The following is a 27,868-nucleotide window of genomic DNA, read 5'->3' as shown; positions in this document are numbered from 1 at the left end:
ATCTAGTGTATTCATACACACTGTTCATACTGCTCACAGGCTGATATCTAGTGTATTAATACACACTGTTCATACTGCTCACAGGCTGATATCTAGTGTATTCATACACCACTGTTTATTCATCATTCAATTCATTCTATATGTTATTCTGTAGATTGTGAACATTACTTTCCACTTCACTGCTTGTTGCACCTGGTTAGAAGCTAAACTGCATTTCGTTGTCTCAGTACCTGTAATCTGTGCAATAACAATAACGTTTCTCTTTAAGTTAAACCAAATCATTCAAATAAAATCTATTGTAATGTAATGATTTGGTTTAACCTTATTTATTGAATACATCATTTAAAATGGCAAGATTAAATACATTTCCGCCATTGCAAACCCAGCCAGTCAAGCCAACTCCGAGTTCGAGCTGTCCGACTTAAGACGAGCTTTTTGACACCTCCCCGAGGCGAGCCGCAATGTGTCTCAAACAAGCCTAAGATTTACCAGGAGTGGGGTTTGAACCCACGAGGGCTATTGCCCATTGGATCTTAAGTCCAACGCCTTAACCACTCGGCCATCCTGGTGAGGATGATCAGGAAATAGAGCATCAAATTGATCGATGATCAAAGGTCATGAGAAAGGATATTAAGTCGTGCTTAACTATTCAAACTTTACAAGAAACGATGTAGGAAATGGAAACAGACAGATTAATAATTAGCTGTTTTTTACAAACTCAAAACATTTTACTTTGTCATTTGTTAATAATTGCCTTTGCCGTTTGGTGTGTTCAAGGGACCTGAGGCCTGCACTACGAATCCAGTTCAACAGACCCTGGATCTGTTTGAGTTACCCGGCTTCCCTAATCCAAAACAAACGCGCTCTCGCTAAGCGGTCCTACGACGCTGGTTATCAACTCGTTATCTTAAGACAAGGTTTCTCTGTCCGGCTGAGTGCACGTTCACACGAAAGGGGCGGGGCTTGCAACATTTGACCAATCACAAACACGGAGAAGCGTACTGACAGCGCAGCGTCATACTTCCTGAATGAAAAGTGAACTATAATATTAGACAAATGAAGAAGTTAAACTTTAAACATCCATGACTTAAACACTTGATCAGGATCAAAGCCACAGAGCTGCACCTGCAAGGTGAATACAGCTGGTAACAGAACACGTGTTTGAATGCGTACATTAACAGGTTTATGATATCACTGCTCCGTCTAAGACACGAGTAGACCTGACTAATTACATTTGACTCGAGTGTTTCGTCATTTTAATGTGTTGCTTAAAATAATACTTCTGCATACAGTATTTGACGCTGTGAGTGTTGCACGGCCAGATACGGCTCAGCTGACTCAGATAAGGAGAGATATGATACATTATGAAGTGATATGCCGCGGACTGTACTTAATGTGACTCTGATCCGGTTACTGATGTTGTGGCCGATATTTAAGTAAGCTTTCTTAACGCTAATGTTATAATAGTCAGATTGCTCTGAAGATGGGAGGTGATATTCTATTAATGTTCACGTTCACACAGTCGGTGATTTTGGCCGGACGTCTTTCCTGCAACGGCAGCTTTTCTGTATTTCCTTTCTCCTGTGATATGACTTGATCGCTTTAAACTCCGCACACTGAGCTCTGATTGGTCAGCAGGCGGTGCTTTCACTGAGTTGATCTCTTATCCTGGAACCTATCCTGCTCCGGACCAGGCTAGCCGTTCAGCATAAGTTACCATGGAGATCTAGACCACTAAGACGTGAACCAGCGTCGTAGGACCTGAAACCCAGAGTGTTGCCTGAAGTTAGCTCGCTAAGTGAACATCCGGCTTCGTAGTTCAGGCCTCTGCTTCTCCCTTACATTCACTAGGGCATTTATTAAGCAAAGATGTCACTGTATCTGCAGAAGTTAAGATTTACCAGGAGTGGGGTTTGAACCCACGAGGGCTATTGCCCATTGGATCTTAAGTCCAACGCCTTAACCACTCGGCCATCCTGGTGAGGACGATCAGGAAATAGAGCATCAAATTGATCGATGATCAAAGGTCATGAGAAATGATATTAAGTCGTGCTTAACTATTCAAACTTACAAGAAACGATGTAGGAAATGGAAACAGACAGATTAATAATTAACTGTTTTTTACAAACTCAAAACATTTTACTTTGTCATTTGCTAATAATTGCCTTTGCTGTTTGGTGTGCGTCCCTCAGGGCTCTGTTCTCGGTCCCCTCCTCTTCTCCCTGTACACAAACTCGCTCGGATCTGTCATTAGCCCGCATGGTTTTTCATAACACTGCTACGCTGACGACACCCAACTAATTCGGTCCTTTCCCCGCTCAGAGACCCAGGTGGTCGCTCGCATCTCTGCTTGTTTAGCTGATATCTCTCAGTGGATGTCCGCTCATCATCTCAAGCTCAACCTTGACAAGACTGAAGTGCTTTTCCTTCCGGGAAAAGATTGTCCCACTCTTGACCTGACCATCAACATCGGCACCTCTGTTGTTTCCCCGACCCTGACTGCAAGGAATCTGGGTGTGATCCTAGATAACAACCTGTCCTTCACTGCAAATATCGCTGCTACAACCCGCTGCTGCAGATACACGCTTTACAACATCAGGAGGATGCGTCCCCAGCTGACCCAGAAAGCGACGCAGCTTCTGGTCCAGGCTCTCGTCACCTCACGCCTAGACTACTGCAACTCCCTCCTGGCTGGTCTACCTGCATGTGCCATCCGACCTCTGCAGCTCATCCAGAATGCAGCGGCTCGCCTGGTCTTCAACCTTCCTAAATTCTCCCACACCACTCCGCTCCTCCGCTCCCTCCACTGGCTTCCGGTAACTGCTAGAATCCACTTCAAGACACTGGTACTTGCGTACCATGCTGCGAATGGATCTGGCCCTTCCTACATCCAGGACATGGTTAAACTGTACACCCCAGCGCGTGCTCTACGCTCTGCATCAGCCAAACGACTCGCTTTACCCTCACTGCGAAGGGGACCCAAGTTCCCATCAGCAAAAACACGTGGGTTTGCTATCCTGGCTCCAACATGGTGGAATGAGCTCCCCACTGACATCAGGACAGCAGATAGCTTACACACCTTCCGGCGCAGACTGAAAACTCATCTCTTTCGACTCCACTTCGAGCGATAGAATGACTAACAAAGAACTTCTAACAGAGCAATTATATACTAATAAAGGACTGGCTTATCTAAAGCCAGTTGAGTAGCACTTGAATGATTGGCTCTTTGAAACCTGATGTACTTTATGATTCTGTTTTCCTCAAGGTTGTGTCTTCCTGGTCGAATGTACTTATTGTAAGTCGCTTTGGATAAAAGCGTCAGCTAAATGCAATGTAATGTAATGTGTGGTCAAGGGACCTGAGGCCTGCACTACGAATCCAGTTCAACAGACCCTGGATCTGTTTGAGTTACCCGGCTTCCCTAATCCAAAACAAACGCGCTCTCGCTAAGTGGTCCTACGACGCTGGTTATCAACTCGTTATCTTAAGCCAAGGTTTCTCTGTCCGGCTGAGTGCACGTTCACACGAAAGGGGCGGGGCTAGCAACATTTGACCAATCACAAACATGGAGAAGCGTACTGACAGCGCAGCGTCATACTTCCTGAATGAAAAGTGAACTATAATATTAGACAAATGAAGAAGTTAAACTTTAAACATCCTTGACTTAAACACTTTATCCAGGATCAAAGCCACAGAGCTGCACCTGCAAGGTGAACACAGCTGGAACAGAACACGTGTTTGAATGCGTAGTTACGGCTCAGCTGACTCAGATAAGGAAATATATGATACATTATGATGTGATGTGAATGATAATGGCACACATCGACGTCTGCACTCACAGTGCCGCGGACTGTACTTAATGTTACTCTGATCCGGTTACTGATGTTGTGGCAGATATTTAAGTAAGCTTTCTTAACGCTAATGTTATAATAGTCAGATTTCTCTGAAGATGGAGGTGATATTCTATTAATGTTCACGTTCACACAGTCGGTGATGTTGGCCGGCCGTCTTTCCTGCAACGGCAGCTTTTCTGTATTTCCTTTCTCCTGTGATATGACTTGATCGCTTTAAACTCCGCACACTGAGCTCTGATTGGTCAGTAGGCGGTGCTTTCACTGGGTTGATCTCTTATCCTGGAACCTAACCTGCTCCGGACCAGGCTACCCGTTCATCATAAGTTACCATGGAGATCTAGACCACTAAGAAGTGAACCTGCGTCGTAGGACCGGAAACACAGAGTGTTGCCTGAAGTTAGCTCGCTAAGTGAAAATGCGGCTTCGTAGTTCAGGCCTCTGCTTCTCCCTTACATTTACGAGGGCGTTTATTAAGCAAATATGTCACTGTATCTGCAGAAGTTAAGATTTACCAGGAGTGGGGTTTGAACCCACGAGGGCTATTGCCCATTGGATCTTAAGTCCAACGCCTTAACCACTCGGCCATCCTGGTGAGGATGATCAGGAAATAGAGCATCAATCTTGTCAAAGGTTGAGGTTGAGAAAATATATGAAGTACAGAGATCCTTCATGATCGCCTGTAGGTTTTTTTAGTCATGTTCTGTTGCTTTTACCTCTTAGAATAGTTAACAAATGGTAAGGTGTCATGAAAGACGCCTTAAATATTATGTATTTTTATTATTAGATACCTCAACTATTCAAACTGTGCGAGACACTAGAGGATATTTGGAAACAGACCGATTAATAGTTGACTGTTACTTATCTACAGACTTTATTTTTTACTTCATCATTTGCTATTGCCATGTGTTGTGTTCAAGGGACCTGCTTCCTGTGCATCTGCAGAAGCTAAGAGGCTTGTTTGAGACTAGCAAGACCTGCGCAGACCTGCGCAGTTGCGATCAACGTCTTGCTAGTGCGTTGCATGATGGTTAGTCATTTTGTCCGACTTGCTCTGGAGGCTCGCCCACATGAGACTTTGAAATCTGGCGGGACAAAGACGCCCGCAGCCTTGAGAGCGAGGCGAGGCGAGTTGGCGCAGTTGCTCTCCACGAGCTGCGGAAGCGAAATGCTTGATGGGAAACGGCTCGCTGGTATCTCGAGCTGAGCGCTCATTGGTGGGTTTTACCAGGTGCTGCTGATGAAACTCTCCCATTGGCTGGCAACAGTTTGTTGTTGTTTTGTGTCAGTTTTACGTCGCCACATCCATTCCCATTTTTCATCATTGTTCCACAATGTTTATCATCATGAAATTAATATCTATATATTTTAGTCTATACTGCTTACCGTTTTCATACTTTATATATCTTAGCATATTCATACACACTGTTCATACTGCTCACAGGCTGATATCTAGTGTATTCATACACACTGTTCATACTGCTCTCAGGCTGATATCTAGTGTATTCATACACACTGTTCATACTGCTCTCAGGCTGATATCTAGTGTATTAATACACACTGTTCATACTGCTCTCAGGCTGATATCTAGTGTATTCATACACATTGTTCATACTGCTCACAGGCTGATATCTAGTGTATTAATACACACTGTTCATACTGCTCACAGGCTGATATCTAGTGTATTCATACACCACTGTTTATTCATCATTCAATTCATTCTATATGTTATTCTGTAGATTGTGTACATTACTTTCCACTTCACTGCTTGTTGCACCTGGTTAGAAGCTAAACTGCATTTCGTTGTCTCAGTACCTGTAATATGTGCAATATCAATAAAGTTTCTCTTTAAGTTAAACCAAATCATTAAAATAAAATCTATTATAATGTAATGATTTGGTTTAACCTTATTTATTGAATACATCATTTAAAATGGCAAGATTAAATACATTTCCGCCATTGCAAACCCAGCCAGTCAAGCCAACTCCGAGTTCGAGCTGTCCGACTTAAGACGAGCTTTTTGACACCTCCCCGAGGCGAGCCGCAATGTGTCTCAAACAAGCCTAAGATTTACCAGGAGTGGGGTTTGAACCCACGAGGGCTATTGCCCATTGGATCTTAAGTCCAACGCCTTAACCACTCGGCCATCCTGGTGAGGACTATCAGGAAATAGAGCATCAAATTGATCGATGATCAAAGGTCATGAGAAATGATATTAAGTCGTGCTTAACTATTCAAACTTACAAGAAACGATGTAGGAAATGGAAACAGACAGATTAATAATTAACTGTTTTTTACAAACTCAAAACATTTTACTTGTTCATTTGCTAATAATTGCCTTTGCCGTTTGGTGTGTTCAAGGGACCTGAGGCCTGCACTACGAATCCAGTTCAACAGACCCTGGATCTGTTTGAGTTACCCGGCTTCCCTAATCCAAAACAAACGCGCTCTCGCTAAGTGGTCCTACGACGCTGGTTATCAACTCGCTATCTTATGACTTAAGCCAAGGTTTCTCTGTCCGGCTGAGTGCACGTTCACACGAAAGGGGCGGGGCTAGCAACATTTGACCAATCACAAACATGGAGAAGACGGCCGGCTCATTTATAAAGGGATATACGCTCAAAAGATGACGTACGCCAGTTTCTACGCAATGTTTGCTATTTATAAAATTCTAACTTGACAGGAAAACGTGCGGTCCTCCACGCAAACTCTAACCCATGCGTACGCACTAAGCACAACAACGGGAGAGACGAGAAACTGCGACACCGTTGGCAGAAGAAAGAATGGAGAGAAATGTGTGGAGATAATACCATAAACAAAATGTTACCTCTCATTTATCATATATGAAGAATTCATTTTCACAAATTGATTAAAGCCAATCTTAAAATGATTAAACAAACGCCTGTTTGCGACTCCTCAGTGCACACAAAAAAATAACTTGGAGAAATAAATAAATACGGATATGTTATTGAAAACCACCTCGAATATGTTGTGTTAATGTTATGAAATGTTTTCTCATAAATGATGCCGTTTTGCATTTCTATAGGTTGTACGAGCATGGTTTTATATACTACTATGTTTAATCATGTTTTATGCCGTTTGCTAAGACTTGATAAGTCGCTCGTAAAACACAGGAGGTATGGAAGCTAAGAACACCATATGTGGTAAATTGTACAGCTAATATAACACAACACATTAGTTGTATTTCCTCTAACTGGTGGATATAGAGTTGCTGCGGGGGAGGGGGGGTTGAGACGCACAGGCTGCAGTGGAGACGCTGCGCACAGCTGATCGACAGCTGGAACACAAACCACCAAATACAAAAACATAATTCAGATCCAGTCGTCATGACTCCACACCGGGGGGATTCCCCGTTCACTTCTTACAGTTTCTCATCAAGGGGGTGTCTCCTGTCCCCAGCGCAAACACACTGCCTGAGGAAGGCTATCTAAGGCTATTTATTTATTTATTTTGGTGACGATCCGACCTCCATGCTGCTACTCTGGTTCAAACTGCATCCACCAAACAATATGATTTATCTCGATGTCCTCAAAATAACCAGAATCTGACACGGTGTGAGAAGTCTGTTCTGTCGTCATTTCCTGCGATCTCCTTCATAAAGTCAGTCAGAATGAATGAATTAATGAATGGGCGTTTCTTTGACTATTTATAGGCAAATATGGGCGTTACGTGAAGCCCGCAAAAGCTGCACCGCATTTCGAGTCGATTGTGATTTATAAAGGGAAACCGGCGTAGGAAGTGCCGTACGCACTTTCCTCGCCGGTACGCAATGTTTGGTGAATCGGAAAATGTCGGAAAATTTCTGTGCCTATTTTTTGGATTTCTACTACGTAAGCAACGTTCCCACGTGAATCCTACGCACGGCGTTATACAAGAGGCCCCAGGCCTCTGCTTCTCCCTTACATTCACGAGGGCATTTATTAAGCAAATATGTCGATGTATCTGCAGAAGTTAAGATTTACCAGGAGTGGGGTTTGAACCCACGAGGGCTATTGCCCATTGGATCTTAAGTCCAACGCCTTAACCACTCGGCCATCCTGGTGAGGACGATCAGGAAATAGAGCATCAAACTGATCGATGATCAAAGGTCATGAGAAATGATATTAAGTCGTGCTTAACTATTCAAACTTTAGAAGAAACGATGTAGGAAATGGAAACAGACAGATTAATAATTAGCTGTTTTTTACAAACTCAAAACATTTTACTTTGTCATTTGCTAATAATTGTCTTTGCCGTTTGGTGTGGTCAAGGGACCTGAGGCCTGCACTACGAATCCAGTTCAACAGACCCTGGATCTGTTTGAGTTACCCGGCTTCCCTAATCCAAAACAAACGCGCTCTCGCTAAGTGGTCCTACGACGCTGGTTATCAACTCGCTATCTTAAGCCAAGGTTTCTCTGTCCGGCTGAGTGCACGCTCACACGAAAGGGGCGGGGCTTGCAACATTTGACCAATCACAAACATGGAGAAGCGTACTGACAGCGCAGCGTCATACTTCCTGAATGAAAAGTGAACTATAATATTAGACATATGAAGAAGTTAAACTTTAAACATCCATGACTTAAACACTTGATCCAGGATCAAAGCCACAGAGCTGCACCTGCAAGGTGAATACAGCTGGTGACAGAACACGTGTTTGAATGCGTACATTAACAGGTTTATGATATCACTGCCCGTCTAAAACACGAGTAGACCTGACTAATTACATTTGACTCGAGTGTTTCGTCAACTTATGTGTTGCTTAAAATAATACTTCTGCATACAGCATGTGACGCTGTGAGTGTTGCACGGCCAGATACGGCTCAGCTGACTCAGATAAGGAGATATATGATACATTATGAAGTGATATGCCGCGGACTGTACTTAATGTACTCTGATCCGGTTACTTATGTTGTGGCAGATATTTAAGTAAGCTTTCTTAACGCTAATGTTATGATAGTCAGATTGCTCTGAAGATGGAGGTGATATTCTATTAATGTTCACGTTCACACAGTCGGTGATTTTTGCCGGCCGTCTTTCCTGCAACGGCAGCTTTTCTGTATTTCCTTTCTCCTGTGATATGACTTGATCGCTTTAAACTCCGCACACTGAGCTCTGATTGGTCAGCAGGCGGTGCTTTCACTGAGTTGAGCTCTTATCCTGGAACCTAACCTGCTCCGGACCAGGCTAGCCGTTCAGCATAAGTTACCATGGAGATCTAGACCACTAAGAAGTGAACCAGCGTCGTAGGACCTGAAACCCAGAGTGTTGCCTGAAGTTAGCTCGCTAAGTGGAAATCCGGCTTCGTAGTTCAGGCCTCTGATTCTCCCTTACATTCACTAGGGCATTTATTAAGCAAATATGTCACTGTATCTGCAGAAGTTAAGATTTACCAGGAGTGGGGTTTGAACCCACGAGGGCTATTGCCCATTGGATCTTAAGTCCAACGCCTTAACCACTCGGCCATCCTGGTTCTCTTTGTGGGTCAGAATACTCCATATTGACCAAATAATTATGGCACAAATGCCTAAGAGTAGCGTGAATCCAAAAATGAAGAATTTACTTCCCAGCTCCATGAATCTATTACTCTCGGTTAGTTGACTTATTTAGTTTCCTGAAAGCCTTAGAGCAACCGATGTGGCAGATAATGATTGAGCTCCTTTCAGATCTCAGGTTTGATGGCTTAAATAACCAGCCATCCTGGGGTCCTTCTCAGGTCGATTAAATGGAATCCTCACTTGCGTCGTTTCCCTGCGTCTAGTCCCTCCCACCAGGGAAGCATGGAGAGACGCAAGGAAACCACGAGAAGCAGGGAAATGAGTTTTAAGAGCAATGGGACGTCCTTTCCTCCGGAGCGTCACGTGAAGCGACATCCGTTTGTGATGACGCTGCACAGCTGATCGTCTGACAGCAGCTCTGTCCCCGTTGTTTTCAAACACCCCCGCCTACACATTTACTGACACAAACATTTGTATCATCTGTTGTAGACACACATACATTAAATCAAATAAGAACTCATTCTCAAAAAAGATAAACGCCATTCTTAAAATGTATAAACGAAAAAAGCGATCATGAAAACACTTGAACGCGCTGTCTTTAAACAACTCTCCTGTTATCTCCATCAGAACAACCTTCTGGATCCGCACCAGTCTGGTTTCAAGGCAGGTCATTCCACAGAAACTGCCCTCCTTGCTGTCACTGAGGAACTGCACACTGCTAAAGCAGCCTCCCTCTCCTCTGTCCTCATCCTGTTGGACCTGTCTGCTGCATTCGACACAGTGAACCATCAGATCCTCCTTCACTCTCCAAGCACATGGAGTTTCAGGCTCTGCACTTTCCCTCCTCAGCTCATACCTCAAAGACCGCACCTACAGGGTTACTTGGAGAGGGTCCGAGTCCGACCCTTGGCAATTAACTACAGGGGTCCCTCAGGGCTCTGTTCTTGGTCCCCTCCTCTTCTCCTTGTACACAAACTCGCTCGGATCTGTCATTAGCCCGCATGGTTTGTCATACCACTGCTACGCTGACGACACCCAATTAATTCTGTCCTTTCCCCGCTCAGAGACCCAGGTCGTCGCACGCATCTCTGCTTGTTTAGCTGACATCTCTCAGTGGATGTCCGCTCATCACCTCAAGCTCAACCTTGACAAGACTGAAGTGCTTTTCCTTCCGGGAAAAGATTGTCCCTCTCTTGACCTGACTATCAACATCGGCACCTCTGTTGTTTCCCCGACTCAGACTGCAAGGACTCTGGGTGTGATCCTAGATAACAACCTGTCCTTTACTGCAAATATCGCTGCTACAACCCGCTGCTGCAGATACACGCTTTACAACATCAGGAGGATGCGTCCCCAGCTGACCCAGAAAGCGACGCAGCTTCTGGTCCAGGCTCTCGTCACCTCACGCCTAGACTACTGCAACTCCCTCCTGGCTGGTCTACCTGCATGTGCCATCCGACCTCTGCAGCTCATCCAGAATGCAGAGGCTCGTCTGGTCTTCAACCTTCCTACATTCTCCCACACCACTCCGCTCCTCCGCTCCCTCCACTGGCTTCCGGTAACTGCTAGAATTCACTTCAAGACACTGGTACTTGCGTACCATGCTGCGAATGGATCTGGCCCTTCCTACATCCAGGACATGGTTAAACCGTACACCCAGCACGTGCACTCCGCTCTGCATCAGCCAAACAACTCGCTGCACCCTCGCTGCGAGGGGGACCCAAGTTCCCATCAGCAGAAACACGTGGATTTGCTATCCTGGCTCCAATATGGTGGAATGAGCTCCCCATTGAAATCAGGACCGCAGAAAGCTTACACACCTTCCGGCGCAGACTGAAAACTCATCTCTTTCGACTCCACTTCGAGGATAGAACTATTAACAAAGCACTTATATACTAATAAAGGACTGGCTTACCTAAAGCCAGTTGAGTAGCACTTGAAATTCTTTTTGCTCTCTGAAGCCTGATGTACTTATATGATTCTTTTTTCTTCAAGTTTGTTTTTTGTTGATCGAACGCACTTATTGTAAGTCGCTTTGGATTAAAGCGTCAGCTAAATGCAATGTAATGTAATGTAATCACCAAAGTCATTAGGGTTCATCCTCTGGGGACCATAGCTGCTTTCACACCAAGTACTTTGCTGTACTAAGTGCCGGCACTTAGTGCCTGGCACTTAGTACCCCCATGGCACTTAGTACCGATCGCGTTCACACCGGAATAAGTTCCCTGAGAGAAGATTAGGCAAATGAAGCCGCTGACGTCACTTCGTCTTCTTCTGCTTTGGGTTTACTGGCAGGCCGAAAACCACTTCACGGCGTATACTGCCGCCCGAAGTCCCCGGAGTTGGGGAGTAAATCGCCAGAACACCGACACCTCCTCATCTCCACCGCTCCCATGTTTTTTTTGTGTTGCCATAAGTTATTCTCTCTCCGTTGGTGCGCGGGGCTAATGCTAATGCTAATAATGCTAATGCCAGCAAATACAATGGCGGCTTCAGAAAACCTTTCTGAAGAGTTTTACGGGGCGTGGTTTGCAATCCGCCCAGCCAATAGAAATTGGTACTTTTGGTACCACCCCTCTAGCAGGCGCTACAAATGGGGGTAAAAGTTCACGGCACTTAGTACTCTTTTTGGTGTGAACGCAAAATAAGAGGTACTAACGGAACTAATCGGGAAAATTACGGGGAAAAGTACTCCGGTGTGAACGCGCCTCATGACATTCATTAAATAGTTTCAATGCAATTCATCCCAAAGTCGTTGCGATATTTCAGTTTGAACTAAAGTGATGGTCCCACCCACTGACAGACCACAATCGCTACAACGCAAAAACTAAATGCAACATTTTAAACGATTATAGGAAAATATATCAATGTGACAGAGAAATGCTGAAAGACGTGCAAATAAAGACACAAGCTACAGTTTATCATTATTATATGTAATTATTTCCATTTTCATCTCTGGGAGAGTCATTTATAGTTATGTCATATCAAGAGGGTAACTCATGTGGAGCCGAACCAATTGCCTGCTGTCTCCGTGTCACACTAAATAGCACAAATCTAAACCCGCAGATGCATGGCAATGGCAAAGAACTGGATTCTGCTGGATAATAATCTAGTAACTGTAGAAACCGGAGGATATTGAATCAAATCAACATATATGCATAAATGTAGCTACCCACTCCAGTCACATCCTCAGCAGAGAATGGGAATCTGCTCCAGTGGATTTGATTAATTATCCTCCTGTTTCTAAATGAACTAGATAATTATCCAGCAGAATTTGGTTCTTGCACAGTTCGGTTCACTGAAACAGAAACCATGGCTCCCACTGTACACCCCCTCATTGCCGCTGTTGATTGCATTTGGAAACCATGGGATATAAAGTTTATAGAAAAATGGAGTTACCGACGCAGCTTCCATACGCTTCTCTCACCTCAGAGCAATGACTGCTACAAGAAGCAGACATGCATTTAATACACTTGACTTGACCCATCAGTTATAGCAATTTACTTCATGATCAAAAAGTCCTTTCCCTGTAGAGCGAAAACCTGGAAAATAGGAGCAACAACAACAACAACAACAACAACAACCGTGTGAGACATTTGAATCTCTCCAGTTTGGCGTGTTTCGATATGAAAACGATGTAGTGGTTTGTGCTGTATCTTTGATATAGCTAATCCTGCAGATGTGTAATGACTGTGGAAGTCATAATCACGATAACATATGGTTGTGAGAAGAAGGCATACAGCTACCAAAGGTGTTAGTGGGAGGGAAGTGGTTGGAGGCGCAAAGTGTAGGACTAAAAGTGTTTCAATATCAGTCAGCCAACCTTGTCCAGTCGACGTTGAGGTCTTAGTGTTTACATGGATGCCATTTTTTAGATTAAATGAATAGTTTAGATAACTTCCACCAGATTAACCGGGCCGATGTCTGGCTAAGGAACATGCTTTTTTTACTTTGCTTTTTGCTACCGTCAAGGGACCTGCCTTTTCCATGTGTTTTATATATGTTCCTGTATTTGCAGAATTTAACAAATTACCAGGAGTGGGGTTCGAACCCACGAGGGCTATTGCCCATTGGATCTTAAGTCCAACGCCTTAACCACTCGGCCATCCTGGTAGTGATTATGTGAACTGCTCTCAACAAGACGAACAAAACCCGGAAGAGGACAAGGACTTAACCAATACTTTTTTTTTTTAGTTACTCAATGACACTTACAATAACTAACTTACAATAACTAACTTATAAAGGATGGAAGGCCTAAACATACCTCATGTAGTCCCACATGGATTGCAACATGTTTGGAGTATTTCTTAATGCATAAGATGGTGATTCACAGACTCTGTTAAGTATATTGTGCTATTATTACACTGATCAGTAGAGTTGAGTACTTACAACAGAAAAAGATCATAGGTCACTTCTCACTGAGTTAGCTGTACATAACATCCCCGAAACCCTGCCTTAAACATTTAATATATCAAAGAAAATCAGTAAGGTAATGTGTATCTAAAGTGAAAACAAAGCGTGCTATCTTCAAGTCTCCAGCGTACTCTTAGATGAAAGCAGTGTAAAGATACACGGAGGTAAAAGTCACACTATGACAGGCTGCTGAGTCATTGGTTTTATCCAAATAAAAAGGAGGCTGCTGATTCTGCACGGTCATCTATTAAACTGTCAAATTCATTTACAGAAGTAAACACACTCTAACACATGCATTTAAGAATACACAGAGGGATACACAGTCAGCAAAGTGTGTGTGTGTGTGTGTGTGTGTGTGTGTGTGTGTGTGTGTGTGTGTGTGTGTGTGTGTGTGTGTGTGTGTGTGTGTGTGTGTGTGTGTGTGTGTGTGTGTGTGTGTGTGTGTGTGTGTGTGTGTGTGTGTGTGTGTGTGTGTGTGTGTGTGTGTGTGTGTGTGTGTAAGAACAGTGTTGCTCATCGCCTCCTGTCGCCCTCTGTCTTTCTTTCCCTCAGCAGAACAACTCAAAGTACGCCCCATGTTTCTCAAAAGAGACACGGCAGATCAAAGCCGAAACAGAGCCGGTGTTACATCTTCCATTGTTTCCTTTTTTTATGTGCTCAAGTTTTGATGTACCCGTCTCTAATATTTTATACCCACGCCTGTAAAGATGGAGGTGAATTCCATTTGTTTGCGTCGCTCGAAGGTTGAAAGTTATTACACAGAAACATCGTCTTCATGTTGTTGACAGACGCGCACAGCCTGAACTACTAACTAAATAAAGTCTTTAAATAACATTGCAAGAGAGATCAGACCTGCTAAACGGCCAAATTGACCAATCAGAATCCAGTATTCAACCATTCTTGTAAAAAAAGATAATACATCACATTGTCACAAATCTCGCCTTGTGTTACATGTCAGCACACTTAGAGCTTGTTGATGCAATTGTATTTCCATGTTTTGGTGCAATATGGTTTGTAAGCAGCCGTTTCGTTCTTCCTCTGCTGATGTGCGAAGACGCGAACATCTTTACTTGCTATACATTTTTTTTTTAAACATGCATAAGTTAGGGTAGGTGCTGCGTTCACGGGTGTGTGACAGATCAATTTATATCTGTATCTTGATATATAAACATGCTCATGATATGTTTATCATTCCCCCAGCCTCTGTAGACCAGTGGGTCCCAAACTGTTTCTGTCAGGCCCCCCCTTTGGAGAAAAAAGTCGGGGCCCCCCCAACACAAGTCAGGCTCAGTGGCGGCGCCAGAGATTTATTTGGTGGTGCTGTGGGGTAGCTTGACGTTTCATAGAGGGTGTTCAAACATTTAGGGTTTCCCATTAATGTACCGGGCGCTACAGTGGAATTTTCTACTGCAACACTCCGCACACACACACACACACACACACACACACACACACACACACACACACACACACACACACAACGTACCCGCAACTGTTACAATGAAGGCTCGATAATCAGCTCACGGCATATAGGTGTAAGCACAGGTCAAGTGCTATTTTTATAGGTGGTGTGTGGACCTCACATAGGGGGGTCCGGGGGCAAGCCCCCCCGGGAAGATTTATTTTTAAATATTGAAGTTAAAAGCATCAATCTGGTGCACTTTGAGAGCAACATGAGAGATCTATGGATACCTCTCTCAACACAGAACTGTAAACAGATTCACTTTTTCTTTATGGATATTTTACAAATGACCCTTTTAAACTTTATTCTTGTTTTAATGTCATATAGTATTTCATACCTGTTTTTCATTGATTCTCTTATTTTTGTATAACTATAATGATCATATAAACGTGTGCCTCGGAAATAATTGTTTACATTAATGGTGACCAAAACGTTTGAGACCCACTGAGGTAACACTGAGAGAGTCCTTTAGCTCACTGAGCCTCTCAGTCTGACAGGAGAGGACTCTCCTCCACTTTGATGTTGAAAAGACTCCTTATATCCGTTAGCGTAGCTCGCTAGCACCAGAAGCTAACAACAACGATCTCCGGTACCGGTGCGCTCTCTCTCTCGCTCGCTTACACAAAATGGCTCGTTCCACACACACACACACACACACACACACACACACACACACACAGAGACCCAGACGTAATAGTACTGTATCATATTTTTTTTTTTTTTTTTATTTTAATAACCATTTTTCCTCCTGGTCTCTCGCGCCCCCCCTGTCATGCCTCTGCGCTCCCGCCCCCCATACTTTGGGAACCACTGGTGTAGATTATATGCAGGACATGAAAAACAAACATATGTGTCACATTTTCACTTTCAGTTTCAAACACATTCATTATCGCAGTGGCTGCCACCCTTGGCCCCTCTCCTCCCTCCCACACAGGACTGATGTCATGATGTTTATCTATAAATAACACAAAGCCTCTGGGACGTCTCCTGGGAGCCAGCTCCACTTAAAGGCGCTTCTTCAAACAGTGTGGCTTCACTTCAGAAGAGCAGCTCGGATCAATCAGAGGTGGAGCTGAGCAGAAAGGATATTTTATTTCCAGCAGAAGCCTTTCGTTTTCATATGAAATGAAAGAAACATCCAACGTGAGAAAGTAGTGAATTATTCTTTGGATCTCTGGGGGAAGGGGAAAGGTGTTTCTTTCCATTCAACCCAAAAAACCAACAGAGTTTAATGTCAACACAACTTTATATACAAAAAAGGCAATATAAAAAATGACAGATGTTCTATTTGACGCTCTATTGCTGTCTAACCTTGAAGGGCTTCGGCTAAAAGGTTTTTGCCTGCAGCAGCTGCCTTTTAAAAAGAGGCTCATTTAGTTTAATGAAATAGTTTTCTTTATTGGGAGTTTGAAAGCATTTTCTCCAAATCATTACTGCTTTTCTGAAGATGCAGCAGGGCTGAGGAACATTAGAAAGTAAAGGTTTGAAACCCTAAAGTCAAAGGAAGTGCAGTGCCTTGAGACATTGCACTTTGTCAGATTCAGCATCGACAGTTCAAAAAACCGAACGATGCGTTTTGACCTGGACGCAGCAAAGAAGTGACTAACCCTGAAAACACTAAAGATCTCTGTTTCCCTGTTGGGCAATGCTCTCTGCTAACCTTCACACACAGAGAGGCTCCTATTCAAGTTTGAAAAACAGCGACTTTGTATTTAGACATCTCAAGGCCTTCCAAGAAATCCAAACATCCTTTCATCGAAAGTAACTGGTTGTTGTTGCTGCTGCACAATGCATTTCTTGCTCTCCTCACAACCCACGACCTCGAAAGCCTCTTGAGAAATGTAGGCGGAGGTCTAACATATTGCAGTTTTGGGGGCCACTGGTTTTTTGTGTATTCTTATTTATTTTCCCTTTATATGTGTTTGAAACATGGGGGTTTTAAATCCTTATGTGTTAGGTGTTTCCACAATGTGATGCATATAAGAGTAGTGTTGTCAAGACAGAGTGAATGTGGATGCGAAAAAATTAACTAAGTAAAAGTTCAAAATGAATCTTCTGAAATATAATGATTTACTCCGTTTTTAATTGAAAGGCAACATTTGTGTTTTGTTTGTTTCCATGAGAATTGTCACTGAAATGTCGTGTAAAGCAAATGAACCCAACCTGTCTAAACCAGTGCCTCTTCTCTGCGTCCCTCTCTCTCAGGTGTTCTCCCAGTCGGTGTGAACATGGCGGCCGCTGCAGTCAGTCCTGGACCGTCTTCCACTGTAACTGCTCCGACAGCGGCTACAGCGGAGCCACCTGCCACAGCCGTGAGTCAAACAGCTGCACGACAGCGACACATCGCATTTAGAAAGACACAAAACGACCGATGGGGGGGAGATGATGAGATGAGATAGACAGATGATGAGAAGATGACGAGCAAAGGGAATAAATAATAGGAATGAGGCAGTGTGTCGTTCAGAATAATTAAGATCCAATTTCATATCGAATTGAATATAATGGCACATCAACAAAAGATAATTCAATGTGTTCGTATAGCAAGTGACTCAAACATATTGCAATATACACATTAAAAAAGAAAAAACATTCAACTCAAGCAGGGACCAAACAAAGAGTATAGTAGTGCCATTTAAGATGCCATTTAAGCATGGAGAAAGCGGCTCGAGTGCATTTGAATTTGAAAGTACGCTGCCGGAAAAAATCTGCCCCTTCCTTCAGACTTCCTTATAGAGCCCCTCCTCCAACACACACGGACGCGCACATGACCAATGAGGGCACGACATAAGTGTGTGCCCCGATGGAAGGCTGACAGGCAGGTAGGCCATCCAGTTACTTTAGCCGGGCCGGCTCAGATGATTGGTCGTGCTTTTTACAGTATTACAGCTTCCACAGATGACATGTTTTTATGGATGTTTTGTCAAAGCACTTCAGATATTCATTGCTATCGGGATGTTAAGAGCATTCCATGGACTATAACAACAAGTGTATCTCAAGCCGGTTTCTCAAACTTACCTACCCCACCTTTAATGTTAACGGTTTGCATTACAGTGCGTTTAAAAGTCAGTGTGTTTCCTTGATTTTCATTGCAATTATTTACGACCTGGAACTTATTTGTAGTAAAGGGCAACATTTCTGTTAGCAGTAAAAACAATCAAAGTGGATTTCTGAGATTTAAGAAGAAGGCAACATGACTTCAAAGAACTTTGACAGGGCAAGAAGACAGGTGATATAACAAAGTGAAAACTAAGCAACCTTTCAGATGAATACCCAAACTGTCAAATGGTAAACATCCATCACACTTTACAGACCAACTTCCTGTTTCGTTGTGTATTCAATTTCACGAGCACTCACTTTAAAATTCACCTTAAAATAAATTAGTTTGTCCTCAGTGTGTCCTTTTATTTATAACCTTTCCGATCTTCTAAACATTTAGCGAGGTTGGCTTGTTTCCAGATCACAGCAATTACTTTGGTGAGTGCCATAATAACATAACAAATAAATAATGTCCTAAACACCACATAAATACTTCCATGAACTGTAATCTGCCTTTGAAGAGACCGCCCCCCTTGAGGTATATTCAAATCTGGTGGGGGAGGATACAGTTTAATACAACCTGTTGGTATGTGAGAGATACGATGAACGCAATGAGACTGAAGCTGTGACTGAACTGCCGCATGGGGAATGAATAAATACACCTGCAGCAGTGAGGTGATCTGTTCTGAGCCCATTCCCTCGAGTCAAATCCTCGAAAGAAGAAACTTACCCACAATCCACCTCTGGTCTCATTTTTTATTGCTGGTGTGTCACTGGGAGAATGCGATGAATAAAATGCTGTGGAGGGGAGGAGAGACAGGTGTGGGAACTCTTAGATATGGCTTTGACTGCAAGGCCTTTGATTGCAGAGGGTGTGTGTGTGTGTGTGTGTGTGTGTGTGTGTGTGTGTGTGTGTGTGTGTGTGTGTGGTGTGTGTGTGTGTGTGTGTGTGTGTGTGTGTGTGTGTGTGTGTGTGTGTGTGTGTGTGTGTGTGTGTGTGTGTGTGTGTGTGTGTGTGTGTGAGCGTGTGTGTGTGTGTGTGTGTGTGTGTGTGTGTGTGTGTGTGTGTGTGTGTGTGTGTGTGTGTGTGTGTGTGTGTGTGTGTGTGTGTGTGTGTGTGAGCGTGTGTGTGTGTGTGTGTGTGTGTGTGTGTGTGTGCATGCGTGCGTGTGTGTGTGGGGGGGTGTGTGTGTGCGTGTGTGTGTGTGGGGGGGTGTGTGTGTGTGTGCGCGTGGGTTGTGTGTGTGTGTGGTGTGTTGTGTGTGTGTGTGTGTGTGTGTGTGTGTGTGTGTGTGTGTGTGTGTGTGTGTGTGTGTGTGTGTCAGACGGGCAGAGGAAGGAGGAAGACTTGTGGCTGATAAAAGTGTGTGTACTCCCATCTCTCATTACTGGATTAATCTTCACTTTATGACTCAGAGTCAGAGTTCAAACGTAACTTGAGTTTCTCCACTCTGATTATGAGTTCGTGATTTACCCATAATCCTCCACAGCGTGCGATTCTTCATCCCCTCACAAACGATGTGATTCATGTTGACGTGATCTCATTATTTTTCCTGCAGCTGTGTTCGAACAGTCCTGCGAGGCGTACAAACACAACGGCAACACGTCGGGACATTTTCATATCGACGTGGACGGCAGCGGACCAATCAAACCGCAGCTGGTGTACTGCAACATGACAGGTGACACACACACACACACACACACACCCTCCTCACATCATCACTCAAAGTTTCATGATTAAAATTTACATAATTGTAAATGATGATGCTCCTCTCATCACGCTCCGATCCACTTTATCTCCCATCCCCTGGTTTCCCTCTCTTTCCCTCTGTGTCATGTCACCCGTTTAATCATAGAAATATGAATAACGACGTCTCGCTGCTTCATATAATTGGTGTACGTGTAGAAATCGTGATGATCCAATTTCCTCTCCCTATTCTCAGTTTTTCATCTTAGGTTTATGATGCTTCATGTTTTTTAATCAACAAGGTGTGTTTGTAGAGTACGTCCTTATTTACGGGCCGGTTATTAATTACACTGAGGAATTAAATATCGAGCAGACGGTGTCATTAATATGACAGCATAACAAACAATAAACAAGACAGAGTACGATTCAATTGAAGCTGCTGAAAGGCAGATACATGGAGATTACTAAAGGTATAAGTGTTTTAACTTTTACATTCAATCGTAAATTATTCATCAGAATTGTTGAACTGGAAGTAAAGCTTTTTTCTCTCAGATCGACAACTCGTTTAGAAAAATACTTTTAGGCTGTTTCACTTTTTCTAACAGGAGTATGACGATAAGTTTAACTCCAATTCCATGCTTACTCTCTACATGTGGATGTGATTAGCTTAGCTTAGCTTAGCATAAAGACAGGATATCTATGGAACAGCTAGCCTGGCCCTCTCTCATTTAAAAAATACAGCTACAAGAACATCTCAAGCTCACTATGAACTTGTTGAATCTCATTTGTTTAATGCGTTCAAAAATTAAAATGTAAAAGGATCAAAGTGTGTTTATTGCTTTAAATGTGCTGCCGCTGTAAACCTATGGCTAGCTCTTTGTGCTAAACTAGCATTGCTTCCTATTTAATGTACAGATAGAGTAGTATTGATCTTCTTACCAAACTCGTGAGTACAGGAGCAGCATATAGTTAAATAAGATATCAATAGGTCGATTGCTGTTGTTGCATAGACAAGTGTATGATGCAACAGATATGACACACAAGAAGTAGATACAATACAAAACGATTAAATAGCAGTAAATAGTCAGTCATTTGGAAATAACAATCTGTTTGTTGTAATCTTTTAATCTTTTTAATCTACCCCCACAGAGGAGAACACATGGATGCTGATCCAGCACAACAACAGCGAGCTGACCAGAGTGCGGCCGTCTCCAGAGGTGAACCAGCACTCAGTTCACTTTGACTACTCCACTGAAGAGGAGCAGCTATTGGCCGCCATCAGCCAATCAGAGTACTGTGAACAGGATCTGTCCTACCACTGCAGGAAGTCCCGCCTCCTCAACACTCCAGGTAAGGGGATGTTCAGGACAAGCTTTCTAGATTTACCCTCGTGTGTCTTCTTTATAAGGTAGTCACTTCAGAAGTATAGTTTGACATGTTGGACGAAAGGCTAATTTACTTTGTGATGGAGAGTTAAATGAGAAGATTATTATCACTCTCATGTCTGTGACAAGCTACTGCTGGCATGTTAGCTTAGCATAAAGACGGGAAACAGGTGGAAACAGCCAGCCTGGCTGTGTTGAAGGCTAGAATCTGCTTCACTCAAGCTAACTAAATAACACCTAATATCTTGTTTGGTTAATCCTCACAAAGGACTAAGAGTACAAATTAAAATGTTCAGTTTTCCAGCAGTCATGAGGCAGATTATTTCTTGTATTGAGTTTCTTCTGTTTGCTCAAAGCAAAATATAATCCGGCACCAACCTGTACATTTATTTGTGTACACTTTCTAACAACATGTAATGATGTACATGTGATATTTAGTGAGCTTTATACAGGTAGGCGCTGTTAGCCAGAGCCATGCTAGCTAAGGGGCTGCTAGCTAGCTTAATATCGATGAGACGGATGGACTCATGCTGCTATTTTATTAATGTGTATTCACATGTTGTTATTGACTCTGGAAAACTACAGAAGATAGAAGATTTAATTTCTTACAACTTTATATTCAACATGTGCCCTACCGGATCCAACATCTCATTTTATTCCATTCTGTGTTTGTGATTATACTCAAATAAGTCAGCTGTAGATCTCGCTTTTTGATATATTTTATCTTAATCTTAATCCTTTTAATCTTTTAATCTTTTAATCTTATCTCGGTGAGAGCCTTCTTGAATTTTGTTTGCTCCCTTTTTCTTCAATAATCCTCAAGTGCACATTGAAATCAGAAAAGACTGTAAACAAGCACTTGTTGGTAATGTTCTTGTTGGGTTAAATACAAGTTAACGAAAGCTTTGTTCAGCTCTCATCGACCACAAACACATCATTACGCTCTTTGTTGTGGTTTCAGGGATTTTCTTCTGATTCAGATATATTGATTATTCAGGATTTGTTTAATTCCTCGTCCTGATAGTGAGTATTGAGTACTGTGTTTTCCTGTGCTCCTATTGACTCAGGCAGGATCACTTTGATTAATACGTTTAATAGATTGTTTTCCTGGCAGCAGAACATGCAACATTTTATTTATTAACACATCCTCAAACTTCTCTCTCTCCTGTGGAACTACTAAGACTACACACACAAAAGAAAATGTGTAGCTAAGCAACCTTTTTAGGTGGGTGATAAAATGATGGATGAAAATACTGGATGTGGTCGAAAAGGAAGAATGGGAGGAGAGATAGTTTCCATTAAAAAAAACCTGCTGCTCTCTGGGAAAATAAAAAAAGTGCTGACTCAACAGAAACCTTTACAATCACCTTCTCTCTCCTGTGCACCGACGCTCTCTCACACAAATATACTCGTCACCGTATACCATCATCACCCTCCATCAAAAACAATGTATGCAGCGTTGGGGTACGAGCTGGCAAACGTCCCCTTCCTCAAACTCTGGATTCGTCTCTGGAGGAAGAGAGATGGGAACTCTTTCCAAGCAGCAAAGAGGTTTTTTTGTCACAACATTGTTCAATAGGGCTTACAGTATTTCCATAGAGAGCGTATCTCGGTGTTGCTTTCGTGTCCTGCAAGCATCTCGAGGAGGCTGCCCTGTTATTAGCAATGCTCTGGTTTGGACCCGTACAAGATAAATGAGCAGCGTCCCCCAGATACATTTCTGTTGCTTTCGTTTCACTTTTTATGAACTCGTTTATTTTTGAAAAATCAAGCTAGCACCAATTGCATTGCATGTGTTAGCAGAGTGAACGGTCATATCTGACTGACTTCAAAGATACCACCAGCTGATGAAGCCTTTCTCCAGTTTCATTTTCACTTGGATGTAATCAATCATTGTAAACACTTTCAGAGAGACCGTGTCAACTAAATAGCTACATTCGTTCCCTCTTTTGTTTCCCGTGATTTCCATTTAAAGTGGAAATGTAATGCTGGTGTATTGAGTCAGGTTCATATCAGTTTAGTGTCTCTACTTCATGTCTCCTTGCTCTAATGTTCACAAAGCTCTTTATTTCTCTCATCCTGCCTGAGCTGCAGCTTCTCTTTTCACCCTCTGTCTGAAACCAGAGCCCAGTCCGCTCTGATTGGTTAGCTGGCCGGCTCTGTTGCGATTGGTCAACCGCTTAAAGATGTCCCGCCCCTTAGCCTATCACGTACGATGTGTTGGAGCGCTAGCCAATAGAACCTCATCAAAGGAACTAACGACAGGAAAGGGAGAAGCCCAGAAAGCAGGTTAAGTGTGTGTTTACTGTGTGTGTTTCAGAGGGCTCTCCGTTCAGCTGGTGGCTCGGGGGTCCCGCTCCCGGTCGTGTCCAGTCTTATTGGGGGGGGGCTCAGCCGGGCAGCCAGCAGTGTGTGTGCGGGCTGCAGGGAGACTGTGTGGACCCTCAGCACTACTGCAACTGTGACGCTGACCGCACCGAGTGGTACTGAGACACAGCCCTTACAGACGTGGTTATTCATACTGAAGTGTCCCCCTCTCTATCATGCCTCACCTTGGTCTGTTTCTTCATCCTCTCCTTTTTATCTCTCCTTATTGTTCTACCCTCCTTTGACCTTTGCTTTCTAATCTTTCTCCCTCCTCCTTATTGCCATTTGCTTTCCTACTCCTCCCCTTCTATTTCTTCTTTCTTCCTTCTCCTTTCTGTCTTCCTCCTCATTCCTTCTTCTCCTTTTTCCTCCTCTATCCTCAAATTCTTTCTAATTCTTTCTTTAATCCTCCAAATCCTAATTATTCTTCCTCTTCCTCCTCTTCCTCCTCTTCCTCCTCTTCCCCCTGCAGGACTGAGGACTCTGGGCTGCTCACCCATAAGGAGAGCCTCCCTGTCCGGTCTCTGTTGCTAGGTGACGTCAGGAGGCCGGGGTCAGAGGCCGTCTACAGGGTGGGACCGCTCAGTTGTCATGGAGACAGTAAGTCAAGCTTTAATTGCCTGGTTACACCATGACAGAAGTCTCTCCATTCTGGAAAATTACAATTTGTATTAAAGGTCACCTATCAGGCCAAATCCACTTGTTCATGTCTCTTCTACATCAACATGTGTCCCCTCTTCTTCATGTCTCTTCTAGATCAACATGTGTCCCCTCTTCTTCATGTCTCTTCTACATCAACATGTGTCCCCTCTTCTTCATGTCTCTTCTACATCAACATGTGTCCCCTCTTCTACATGTCTCTTCTACATCAACATGTGTCCCCTCTTCTTCATGTCTCTTCTACATCAACATGTGTCCCCTCTTCTTCATGTCTCTTCTACATCAACATGTGTCCCCTCTTCTTCATGTCTCTTCTACATCAACATGTGTCCCCTCTTCCTCATGTCTCTTCTACATCAACATGTGTCCCCTCTTCTTCATGTCTCTTCTACATCAACATGTGTCCCCTCTTCTCCATGTCTCTTCTACATCAACATGTGTCCCCTCTTCTCCATGTCTCTTCTACATCAACATGTGTCCCCTCTTCTCCATGTCTCGTCTTCATCAACATGTGTCCCCTCTTCTCCATGTCTCTTCTACATCAACATGTGTCCCCTCTTCTCCATGTCTCGTCTTCATCAACATGTGTCCCCTCTTCCTCATGTCTCTTCTACATCAACATGTGTCCCCTCTTCTCCATGTCTCTTCTACATCAACATGTGTCCCCTCTTCTCCATGTCTCTTCTACATCAACATGTGTCCCCTCTTCTTCATGTCTCTTCTACATCAACATGTGTCCCCTCTGTGAAAAGAGACTCTGAAGGTTTAAGGAACAAAGTTTCTCTCTCTTTTTGTCCTGATCCATTTATATCAAAATGAGCTGAACAGATTTCGGCCACTTTGTGATGTCATAACGATGTGTTGTCTTGTGTAGCCATTAGCCAATCAGCAACCAAGGTAACCCCCCCCCCCCCCCCCCTTATCACCTGAATCTCCTCCTAGAGCACCATTGAGTTCTTTGTAACCAAATGTCTCTCAGAGGGGCGTGGGGAGGGGCTCCTTGTCTTTATCTAAAGTCACAGACAGAGAATCAGCACTTTGGAAACAGGGCTGAAACAGAGGGGGGTTATGGGTAATGATCTATTTGGGGTTTGGAGCCAAACATGTTTTGTATATATCTGAGACCTGTAATATATTGATGAGAAACAGTATAATAGGGGACCTTTAAAGTTTATTTTACATCGTTTTGCCCAGTGACATGCTGACTGCAGTAAGGCAAGGCAAGGCAAGTTTATTTATATAGCACTTTTCGACGCAGGGTAATTCAAAGTGCTTTACAAAAAAGAAATGAAAGACATTAAGCATTAAAAAAGAAAAGCTAATAAAATAAACATTAAGGAAAAATACATGGATAAAAGTTACAGTGCAGTCTAAAATATGATTTAATTTAGACAGACTTTCTTCACCATATTTTGCTCGCATGACATCCACAATCGGACCCTCAGGAGGCCGTACACACCCCCTCCCCTGCTTTGCTTCCATAACAAAGTCTTTAAAGTGTTACCAAAACACTCCGTGTTACCAAAACACTATTTTTCATCCGTCGATGCCAGATATTCCAAATATCTCTGCTTTCGAGCAGTCCCTCTCTTAAATGTCATGGAGTTTAATTACGTTTAGAAAAAGTACATGGATAAAAGTTACAGTGCAGTTTAAGATATGAAAAGTTCAATTAAAAGCAGCGACAAAAAGAAAAGTCTTCAGCCTGGATTTAAAAGTAGTCAGAGTTGCAGCGGACCTGCAGGTTTCTGGGAGTTTGTTCCAGATATTTGGAGCATAATAACTGAACGCTGCTTTACCATGTTTAGTTCTGACTCAGTAGGGTTTGAACCTGTTCTCCCCTGGTCCTTTGATCAGAACACCAACGCACTAGGCCACTGCGCCACAGCCCAGCCTATACAAACTTACTCACACCGTTGCCTACTGTTTTTTCCCCACTTTCTTTCAGCTGTATCCACATTGTTTGGAAACAGAAAATATATAAGAATTTAACCTTGACTTAGATTTAATACATAATAATAATAATAATAACCATGTCCTGTTCCCTGTTTCGTTGAACTTACAGAAGGACACAAACTAACAAACTTATTTTGACATTCAAACCAATAAGCCAGCGTTTATTTGTTCAAGCAGCAAATGATTCGCTCATTATTTCTGAGGGATGAATTGTTCTCAGGTCTATTGAAATGGAAATACAGGATTAGGTGTTTAATGCGATGAATAAATTATCCTGTGTACAAAACCCAAACATCTAGAAGCTATTTATCGTTAGCCGAACCGCTGCTAATGCGCATTTCCGTCTCAAATTAGTTTGAGTTGTTTTTCCAATTATTCTCAATTACAGCCGTTCTATATATACCCGAGTAGATTTATAAATAAATGTTTGGCACGAGAAATCAAACGAGACCACGTAACAGTAAACCAAAAGCTACATTTGTTGCCTCATTTGTTTCCCCGTGATTTCCATTTAAAGAGGAAATATTATGTTCTTTTTCAGGTGTATATCGGTATGTAGTGTATCTACTTTAAAGAGTCCTCTCCTGCTGATGTTCAGGTGTATATCAGTATGTAGAGTCTCTACTTTAAAGAGTCCTCTCCTGCTGATGTTCAGGTGTATATCAGTATGTAGTGTCTCTACTTTAAAGAGTCCTCTCCTCCTGATGTTCAGGTGTATATCAGTATGTAGTGTCTCTACTTTAAAGAGTCCTCTCCTGCTGATGTTCAGGTGTATATCAGTATGTAGTGTCTCTACTTTAAAGAGTCCTCTCTTGCTGTTGTTCAGGTGTATATCAGTATGTAGTGTCTCTACTTTAAAGAGTCCTCTCCTGCTGTTGTTCAGGTGTATATCAGTATGTAGTGTGACATGCACAAGTATCGATATAACACACTACAGGAAATGGAAACCCCAACAAATAAAATAGGGCCCCTTCACAGATGATGAGTTTTCATTTCCTTTTCTCAGAGAACTTCTGGAACGCTGCGTTTTTCGACAAGGAAACGTCGTACCTCCACTTCCCGACCTTCCACGGAGAGCTGAGCGCGGATATCTCCTTCCTGTTTAAAACCACCGCCTCCTCCGGTGTGTTCCTGGAGAACCTGGGCATCAAAGACTTCATCCGGATCGAACTGAGCTGTGAGTAAGAGCTGAAGGGCGAGGATTTAATCCGGATTAGAGTGATGTGTCAGTGAAACCTGGGAGTCAAAGTCTTAATCTGGATCGGTGTAATACCTGGAGGTTAGAGACGTAATCTGTTTCAAAGTATTCTGAAGGGAGAAATTGTTTATTGAAGGTTGAACTCGGCTGTCTTGACCTTCCTGTCCTGACTTCAACTGTGAATGCTACACAAAGTTGAACAGCTCAGGGAAACCGAGAAGCCTTTTCTAAATGTTTTAAATCTGGCTGCAGGGATTTGACCCAATTTATCCACAAGAGCGTCGAAGGATGGTTCAGTTAATCTAAAATGTATTGCATGAGGTCAAGCTCAGGGCTCTGTGCAGGCAGGTCTTCCA

The 27,868-nt window shown here is 43.1% G+C and overlaps 1 protein-coding gene and 7 non-coding genes across 10 annotated transcripts in view; 1 reads left to right on the top strand and 7 right to left on the bottom strand.

The window, feature by feature from the left end:
• The window catches only part of LOC117462411 (contactin-associated protein-like 4), a 230,164-nt gene that overhangs the window by 167,891 nt on the left and 34,405 nt on the right, over positions 1-27,868 (top strand). For all 3 annotated transcript variants that reach the window (XM_071206241.1, XM_034104634.2, XM_034104633.2), the window contains exons 10-15: positions 17,429-17,535; positions 19,819-19,938; positions 21,096-21,296; positions 23,652-23,814; positions 24,171-24,298; positions 27,321-27,491. In XM_071206241.1, the coding sequence (XP_071062342.1) occupies positions 17,429-17,535; positions 19,819-19,938; positions 21,096-21,296; positions 23,652-23,814; positions 24,171-24,298; positions 27,321-27,491 (890 nt within the window). The remainder of the gene's footprint in view (positions 1-17,428; positions 17,536-19,818; positions 19,939-21,095; positions 21,297-23,651; positions 23,815-24,170; positions 24,299-27,320; positions 27,492-27,868) is intronic.
• Positions 487-569, bottom strand: trnal-uaa (transfer RNA leucine (anticodon UAA)). The gene has a single exon. It is a non-coding gene; the product is annotated as a tRNA-Leu (tRNA).
• trnal-uaa (transfer RNA leucine (anticodon UAA)) lies at positions 1,899-1,981 on the bottom strand. Its single transcript has one exon. It is a non-coding gene; the product is annotated as a tRNA-Leu (tRNA).
• Positions 4,364-4,446, bottom strand: trnal-uaa (transfer RNA leucine (anticodon UAA)). Its single transcript has one exon. It is a non-coding gene; the product is annotated as a tRNA-Leu (tRNA).
• trnal-uaa (transfer RNA leucine (anticodon UAA)) lies at positions 5,923-6,005 on the bottom strand. The gene has a single exon. It is a non-coding gene; the product is annotated as a tRNA-Leu (tRNA).
• On the bottom strand, positions 7,832-7,914 carry trnal-uaa (transfer RNA leucine (anticodon UAA)). Its single transcript has one exon. It is a non-coding gene; the product is annotated as a tRNA-Leu (tRNA).
• Positions 9,241-9,323, bottom strand: trnal-uaa (transfer RNA leucine (anticodon UAA)). Its single transcript has one exon. It is a non-coding gene; the product is annotated as a tRNA-Leu (tRNA).
• Positions 13,379-13,461, bottom strand: trnal-uaa (transfer RNA leucine (anticodon UAA)). The gene has a single exon. It is a non-coding gene; the product is annotated as a tRNA-Leu (tRNA).

Source organism: Pseudochaenichthys georgianus, chromosome 17 (genome assembly GCF_902827115.2).
Source record: "Pseudochaenichthys georgianus chromosome 17, fPseGeo1.2, whole genome shotgun sequence".
In the NCBI taxonomy this organism is placed as follows: Eukaryota; Metazoa; Chordata; class Actinopteri; order Perciformes; family Channichthyidae; genus Pseudochaenichthys; species Pseudochaenichthys georgianus.
The sequence above is the reverse complement of the archived record's forward strand: the minus strand, read 5'-3'. Positions and strand labels throughout refer to the sequence as shown.